We start from the raw sequence: 9520 nt of genomic DNA, 5'->3' as shown, positions 1-9520 counted from the left end.
CATACATACATACATACATACATACATACATACATACATACATACATACATACATACATACATACATACATACATACATACATACATACATACATACATACATACATACATACATACATACATACATACATACATACATACATACATACATACATACATACATACATACATACATACATACATACATACATACATACATACATACATACATACATATATGGTCAAGTGTATAAAGCACAAAGTTTAAGTGCATTCATATACTTGTTTAGTTATATCACTGCATAAAAATAAAGAAAATAAATTATTTAATGTTCAAAAATACAAAAATATATCATCAATAAACAAAATGATTTTCTTAAGCTTTTTTTTGAATGAGAGACAACTTCATTCCAAAGAAAAATCAAAATGTTTTAAAACTATTTTTTTCCGAAGAGAAGATCCACGAAATGAAATGCTTGATTTTCCAAAATTAGTTTGAAAAAATGGTTGACGAATTAAATTATCATTTTTTAAGCTGTATTTATTTTTATCTTTTAAGGTATATAAATTATGGAAAAAAACTGGGTTGGAGTTTTACATTTGTACATAAAACAAAGAATATTAAAAATATTTAGCTGATATATATCAAGAAATTTCATGTCATATAAGAGAGGCTTGGCATGAGTAAATCTATCTTTAAAATTAATAAGACGAGTTACTTGCTTTAGTTGACGATAAAGAGACCTAAGTTTATATTTATTAGCACTACACCAAGCAATATTTGCATAGTTTAAATGACAATGGATAAACGAGTAATATAATTGAGTTAAATTACGTTTATTTAAGCACTTCTAGCTTTATACAATGCTCCTATACTTTTAGCAACTTTATTACACAAGAATTCTATGTGATATTTCCAATTAAGGTTTTCATTGATATAGATACCCAAAAAGTTTGTATTAATTACTCTTTTTATTAAAATTTTGTCAATAAAAAGTTATGGTAAATTGCAAGACAGAAGTTTTTTTTTAAAAGCTGGATGAAAAAGTATCCAATTAGTTTTTTCAACATTAAGTGAATGCGTGTTTATTTTAAACCATTCAGAAATTTTTGCGAATTTGAAAAAAACTATTATATTATATATAACTATAACTATTATATATAAAACAATGTAGTAATATTTTTATCTGCAAACATGACAGTGATCAAGTTCGAAGCTTTTTGTAAATCATTGATGTAAATGAGAAAAGGAAGGGGCCCAAGTATTGAACCCTGGGGAACACCACAGGTTATATTTAATAGATTGGCCAGTAATTACTATAAACAAACTGTTTACGGTTGCTTTAATAGCACTGATAAACAAATAAAATTTTATTGTGCATATCTTGTTAACTAGGTTTTTTAAAACAAATTAAATATGCTGATTTCAAATATGCAAACCATTTTTCACCATCACGTCAAGTTGTAAAGATATTTGGGTTCAAATCTTTAGTATTTAAGGTAAAGTCTCTAATATTGTCGAAAAAAAGTTATTCAAAAGTATGTCAAACTGGGTCTCAAAAGAAACGTATTTTCATAGAGATTTTAGAAAAGATAAATATTATAAAATTTATTGACAAAAAAAATTATGTGAAAAAATGCTAAAGACTTTTAAAAAAATTTTAACAAAATGTTTCTCAGCAATAATACAAAAAGTACTTATTTTTATTACAAACAAATACCATTTTTGAACAAATACCATTTTTAAATGGTATTTGTTTGTAATAAAAATAAGTACTTTTTGTATTATTGCTGAGAAACATTTTGTTAAAATTTTTTTAACAAAATGTTTCTCAGCTATTTTATTACTAACAAGAGAAATTTTATTAGCTAGACTAGGGCCAACAAAAATAAAACTTATTTAATTCACTACTTATTACAGTTGGATCAGAGAAAAATTCATCAATAATTTTCATAATTTTAGGCAGTGAGCACGGTTTTATTTTCTGCATGCCAGTAAGTTCTCTAATTTTTTCTTTGTCTTTCATATTTTTTAGCATTTTTATGAAGAATATTACTTTCGTTTGTTTTGGTTTTTAAGTATTTGATATATAATTTTGCTTAATTTTAGAGGATCTTCTAAGATCTTTTGTTATCCATGGTGACATTAAACTCTTGGTTTTTTTATTTACATGAACATTTTGGAAAGTTTATGTCATATATTTCATAAAAGGTTTTAAAGAAAGTGTCATAAACTTGATTAGCGTCTGTAAATACTTTAATTGGATTCCATTGAAGCAGAGATAACAGCGTTTTAAAAAACTTGTTTTTTGTTGGGATACTTTTTCTGCGGCAATGTCCCGGTAAGAAATCGGCTAGCGAATGGCTAGCGATATTCGTAACGATTAAGACAGCGATTTGGCCACGAGGATCGATAGCTTTTTAAGCTAGCGGATCGCTAGCTACAAGTCGTTACAATAAAGATAGCGATTTGGCCACGAGGATCGCTTGCTACAAAAAATTGCGACTAGCTAGCGACAAGTCGTTACGATAAAGACAGCGATTTAGCCACGAGGATCGCTACCTTTTTAAGCTAGCGGATCGCTAGCTACAAGTCGTTACGATAAAGATAGCGATTTGGCCACGAGGATCGCTTGCTACAAAAAATTGCGACTAGCTAGCGACAAGTCGTTACGATAAAGACAGCGATTTAGCCACGAGGATCGCTACCTTTTTAAGCTAGCGGATCGCTAGCTACAAGTCGTTACGATAAAGATAGCAATTTGGCCACGAGGATCGCTTGCTACAAAAAATTGCGACTAGCTAGCGACAAGTCGTTACGATAAAGACAGCGATTTGGCCACGAGGATCGCTAGCTTGATAAGCTAGCGAATTGCTAGCTAAATAAGCTAGCGACCCGCTAGCTAATTAAGGTAGAGAATAGCTAGTGAAAACTCGTAACAATAACTACACTTCTAGGCTAGAAAATATCGGTTAGGCTAGAAGATATTCCTGAAAAAATCGCATGCTATACTTTTCAGGGGAATGAATTATAACCATTGAAATAAAATTGCATTTATAACAAATTAAATACAAAATGTTAAAACTGGTTTCAATAAAAAATTATAAATGTTAAAGTCATTATAAAATGTTAAAAGAAAATGTATGAATTATTTTTAAAAAATAAAAAAAGCCATTAACAACTAAATGATTTTGCTTAAATTAAATTAATAATATTAAAAGTTATTTAAAAATATATATGAAGAATAAAATAACTAAAAAAAAAAAAAGATGAATAAATAATAAAACAAATTTAAAAAATAATTTAACTGGAATCACTACACGAGTCAGTGTTTAATTTTCGAATTTTTCTAACAGGACTGTTTAAATCATTTGTTAAAGAAGAATTTCTCTTTCTTGTTGCAAAATATCGATCTTTAGATTTTTTCAAGTGTTTCGCAATTAAGGTAGTCATACTGGATTCAGTGGCAGTTGGAAATAAACAGTAAGCTGCATCAAAAATCAAACTTTCGACTGGTCCTATAAACCTACGCTTTTTATCTGCACCAGTTCGATTGATGCTGCAACATAGCTTGTCTGTTATGCAAGTTTTTAAAGCATTTTTTAAAAAGTCACTTACATTTTTCCCACCAATTTGCTTCATCTTTCTGCAAATGATATCTTTATCATTAGAGTGAATTATTTTTTTTCTAGTGAATCAAACTCTTCAACTGAATTTGCTGGTAAATAATCTATATTTATATTTTCGTTATTACCATGGTTAGTGTCTAAAAGTGAACGTATGGTACGCATTTCGGTTTCCAACCCACAAACTTTTCTGTACATGGCATTCACTATAAATTGAATGCCTTCAACAGTATTGGGTTCAACGTTTGCTTTCAGAATAAAGTTATTTATTTGGTCTATCCCATTTTTTTGAGATGGCAAAGAAAAGGAAGAAGATGAATGCAATAGTGGTTGAATTTGTGAAACAGACTGCAACTCTGATGGAGACACTGTCTGTGTAACTGGCGAGTCATCTACTTGATCCATTGAGGCAGAGACAGACAGAAGGTTCTAAAACAAGATTAACAATGATTATAAATACTCCTAAATGATATAAAAACTCTATCACTATATTCTAATTATTTTATACTGATTCTTTCATTTAAAAATGGTAACTAAAAAAACAACAAACAAACCATTCAAATGAAACCAAATAAAAATTCTTATTTTCACAAATGGGATAAAAAATTGTTAAAAATGTATACTGAATTGGAATTGGGGAGCTTTGGTGGCTCCCACAACGGCCATGATGGTAAAGACGGTTCTTCAGAAAGGCTTTTTCTTTTCTCTTTCCGTTTTGTAGATTTATAGGAGTTCTCTTGTTTTTTTGATGTATTAAATTCAATTTCTACTTCTGATTCTGCAGTGAGAATATGCTACAAAACAAATAACTTTTTTAGTATTTGTACAATCATAGTTTTATATGTACAATAAACGTATACAAAAATCTATATTATCAAGAAAGCCCACCAGAAATCAAAATAAATTTAGATCATAAAAATTAAAGTACCTAAATTAAATATTCAACACATTTTCTGCAATACTTAGTATATTGATTACAATATAAATAATTTATTAAATTGGTTTAAAAACACTCACATTCAATGGTGGAATGCTCTGCCTTTTGGTTTGACCCACACGATCAATAAGTCTAAGGAGTCCGTTTTTAGGAGTAAAATTTTTGTTTACTACAAGTTTTTGAATTTTTTGAATAAGCAATTTCGTATCAATTCCAACTGAAACGTATAAAATAAATAAAAAATACAATTTTGTAAGATTAATTTACTTTTAAAAAATGTTACTACTGAAACACTTTTTATTTTTTAATTCCAACAGGGTATAAAATACTTATCTGTAATATGCATGCCGCATTTATACCATCCTTATGCATTGCCTTTATTTGAAGGTCATCTTCCGTTAATTGACCACGAGATCTCCAATCATCCATAGACCAATTTTTTAGTTTCTCTGACATTATTATGTCACAGTTTTTTAATTCCAGAACTTCACTGTCACAATACAAATATACAATATAATTCATCTGAAATAAAACATTTGCAAAATGTAACATAAAAATTATACATTTATTATTTAGAAAATACACAGTTAAAATAGTATAAAGACTTCAAATGAATTGATATATTTTTAAATCAACACAAAATTTTTTAAAAAATTAAAAAAAAACTAATCAAGTTCTGTAAATAAATTAAAATTATAACCCATAACAACTTTAAAACTTTAGTTTAATTTGCAGACCAATGGGATAATTAGAAAGTAGTTTTCCCTACAAATAATCATGATACATTTTCGAATGGGTCTAACATTATAAGCATGTGTGCGACTTTTCTGATAATATCCAATTCTAAGGACTTTTGATGAGTACGGAAATGTATAAAGTGGCTTCACATAAGATAAAAGAATTCCAGATATATGTAAACAGTCAAGACTTGTACTAGTGCATAAAACAATGGAACCATCATCAATAACAAAAGCACAATCCGGCAGATCAGTAGAAATCTTTACAGTGTTCAAGTGATTATTAGTTACTGATCGAAGATCATTTAAGCAAACAATTGCGTGTTGAAAAATGTTTCTACCTGTTTTAATTCGTCTTTTTAATAAACCCAACATATTTTCGAATTGAAATGCAGAAAATGAGTCCAAAGGTCCATATTTTACTACAAAAAAAGCTAGATGAATTAACACATGCACATTATAGACCATAGATCTTTTGCTAAATAATATAGGCATAAATTCAACAAATTTTTTAACACACTCAGATGCAATAACATGATAAGCAACATATTCATCAGAAGCCAAAACATACATGCTGAAGTGCAACATAATAAAATGGTCATAATACCGATCTGGCAATTTATCATGTAAGAGAAATGGTCCAAGATATAAAACAAACTGTCGAAATTCAGAGGCTTTCCAGTTTTTAAAATTAACCAAAGAACTAAGTTTTCTGTGGAATTCTGATGGTAAATACTTCCTTATATCATCGATTTCAGCGGATAATTTACTCAGTAAATGTTGTGAAAGTCTACAAGATAAATGCAGAAAAGGTACTTTAGTGAAATAATATGTGCATAACTTTTTCACCACACCTTGGAGTACCAGATGCATATATTCTGGATGACATGACGATTGCAGTCCACTTAATTGAGGAATATTCAAAAGAGGTGAAGGGCCATGCTGATTATTTTCTGATATACTTTTGTAACTTTCATCAGAACGTGGTGTACAATTCTGATCTGTAAAAATAATACGATTGTAACAATACTCACCTTTGATATTACAGTACCCACATCCGTAGTATGCATTGTGATTAAAAATATTTTGAGCAAATGAACGTGCAGGGGTATCACAGATAAAATCAACATCAGAAATAACCATTTGTTGTCCTTTCAAATCAAAAGGAACACTTAAAATTTGCAATTCATCAACCAGTTGTTTAAGATAAAAATTCAAATTTGGTTTTTCTACACCACAGTGCAATGCTACAGGAAGTGCACCAATATGATTATAATCCCTAAATGACATTAGAATTGGCCAAAATGATAATTTAGAAGATTTAAAAACAGGCAAACCATCTAAATTAAAAAACAGTCGTAATTTTACTATGCCACTGTTGCCATCTTTATTTTTTAAACTTAATTGTAAATTACAATGGTCCATGCAATACAATAAATTGTCTTTGACGCCAATATATGACATCAAATTTTTTTTTTCAATTCTTTTTACCCAATTTTTAGACTGGTTGTAGGTTATTGACTTAGCTTTAAGTGTAGTAACAGATAATGGCAAAGTTTTATCATAATTGATGTTTAATAACTTTAAAAGAGCTTCCATAGCATTTCTAGTCAGATTATATCTTAAATAAAAGTCCAAAAGCTTTTGATTTATGTCGTAGATTTTTGATGTCATGCTAATGTCATTGTCCTTATCAGATGACTCATCTGATCTAATTACGTCGCTAGACTCAAATGAAATATCATTATTACAACTTGCATCACATTCATAATCATCAATTATTTTATTTTCAACTGCTTCAATGTTAGCATCTTCAATTAAAGATGCTCTAGCATTTTTAAAACTTTTTCGACGAGCTGTTCTTAACGACCTGATGAACTAAAAATGTAATTTTTATATTTGATAATGCTTTACATATATGTAAAGCAATATCAAAAGAATAGACTACACACACACCCACACACACACACACACATATATATATATATATATATATATATATATATATATATATATATATATATATATATATATATATATATATATATATATATAATACATGTATTTTATATATATATTATATATATTATTATTACATATATTATAATATATGTTATATAAAAATAATAAAAGTTAGTTAAAAGTAATATAAAGCAATATAATATAGGTAAAGTATTATCAAAAAAATAAACTAAACTTATATATATATATATATATATATATATATATATATATATATATATATATATATATATATATATATATATATATATATATATAAATTTAGTACTGATATGATATTTATGATATTATATATATAAAAAAGATCTTATTTATATATATATATATATCTCATAAATTGTATATATATATATATATATATATATATATATACACAACATCATAAATATCCTATGAGATATAGAGTAAAATGGGTTAAAACTGAATAGCAAGGGAAACACTTATGGAATGGTAATTAATTTTCGTTAAAAATGAAAGCGTTTTGAAAAAAAATGGCGAATATGAGGGTTTTTAATGGGATTTTTTACAACTTTGACTTCGAATTAGAGCACTCTCCGTTGATTTTCAGGTCTACGTTTTTATATTTTTCTGAATCAGCATAAAATTCTTTATCATAATCAATCATAAAAAAAAAGGGGGGGGGGGGTGGGAAAAACTGCAGTAGCGCCACACTTATGAAAATCTTTTAACTTTGATTACATTAGGTTTTAAACAAAAATATTTAAAAATTATTTTAGTTCTTTATTATAAAGAATTTTGTGCTGTTTCTAATGACATAAAATAAACAAAAATCAATTGTCAATAGTAAACTGACTGCGCTTATCTATCTTACACGGCCTACTTAATAACAGGCCTGAAAGACGCGCAAAAAAAAAAAAAAACTGTAGGCGGATATTTTGTAAACAAATATGTCGATTTAAACAATTTTGTAAACAAATAAGTTGAGTTAAAATTTAAAATTCGCTACACTAGCTGCTAAATTGCTTGTTTTCAAATTTTGAGAGCTGTTTATTTTAAAAACCTTTTACAATAAGATAACATTTTTTAATCGATTACTAAAAAAAACAACACTTTTCTTTAATAATATCTTTTCAAATTTCACAAACCCTACAACTTCACAAAACATATTTTACATACATTTACATTTCTGCTCCGCAATGATCATTTTTGTGACAATTTAAGTACTTTTAAAGCTGGTTCTTTTGTCGATCGAGGTGAGTAAAGCTTGCTATAGTTGTTAAATAATATGTTAGATAGTATTTTTCCATGAAACTTATCTATGTTTTCAAATCCATAAAATTCTGCTACCATCATTGTTATATTTATAAAACTTGTCCTACAAACTGATGACATGATGTGATGAAAAAATACATAGCAATAAATCACCCATTGACACATATTGTCTCCAGGTATCTTCAAGCCTCCTCTGTTGATTTCTTTAGTAAATTCTCCAAATTCGTTGTAATAGAACTGCGTATCATATTCATCTACATCATTTCTACTGATGTATCCTGCAATATAAACTAAAGCCATTTTTACAGACTTAGACAAGGCTAACTCCATATTTGAAAGATTATGAAACACATTGAAGGTATTGTCATCATTTAGCAAAAATCCACATTTCAAACAAGCATGTTCACAACATGTTTGAATTCCATCAAAATCTGTGTTTAAATCAAGGAGAAGCTTTGTTTTCTTAATGTTTACTTTTTGTAAAACTTGTTGAACATTAATAAAATATGTTCCACCAGAACCTTGACGTAGCTTACTGAACATTTTTTCAATGGGATCACTAGAAAAATTTCCTAGACATACATATTCGTGTGAAGTGCTGAGGAGATGCTTAGTTAACTCAACCAGTCCTCTACTCGTGTATGCAAGAGCAAGAGCAGTATCTTTGGTAAGTTGTTTTACTCTTTGTCCTTGTTTTTTAGGAACCATTTTTTCAAACATACTTGCTATATCAAGTAAAAAATCTAATCGTTGATCGTTAGGGTTATCAAAGACAGCCCTTTTTAAGTCTTTAGTTATAACGTCTTCGAACTGACTTTTTACATTTAGGATTTTGAAAAAGTCTACAATTTTTTCTATAAAATCAACAGTTCCACCTGAATCCTGAATTTCTGGATGAATTTTTAATGCAGTTAACGTTTCAACACAAAAAATCTTAAGACATAAAGCAACATTCTGTCGTTCTATAGGTTTTGGACAGATAGAA

At 28.1% G+C, this 9520-nt stretch overlaps 1 protein-coding gene across 1 annotated transcript; it reads right to left on the bottom strand.

The window, feature by feature from the left end:
• Nucleotides 1-3154: 3154 nt before the first annotated feature.
• Nucleotides 3155-5095, bottom strand: LOC136075264 (uncharacterized). The gene is made up of 4 exons (XM_065787845.1): nucleotides 4877-5095; nucleotides 4624-4767; nucleotides 4230-4400; nucleotides 3155-4035 (listed from the first exon to the last, which is right to left on the bottom strand). The coding sequence occupies exons 1-4, from the start codon at nucleotides 5093-5095 to the stop codon at nucleotides 3658-3660; spliced, it is 912 nt and encodes a 303-aa protein (XP_065643917.1). The 3' UTR covers nucleotides 3155-3657.
• Between the last annotated feature and the right edge of the window lie 4425 nt (nucleotides 5096-9520).

This window comes from Hydra vulgaris, chromosome 01 (genome assembly GCF_038396675.1).
Source record: "Hydra vulgaris chromosome 01, alternate assembly HydraT2T_AEP".
Lineage (NCBI taxonomy): Eukaryota > Metazoa > Cnidaria > Hydrozoa > Anthoathecata > Hydridae > Hydra > Hydra vulgaris.
This window is presented reverse-complemented; position numbering and strand designations above follow the sequence as displayed.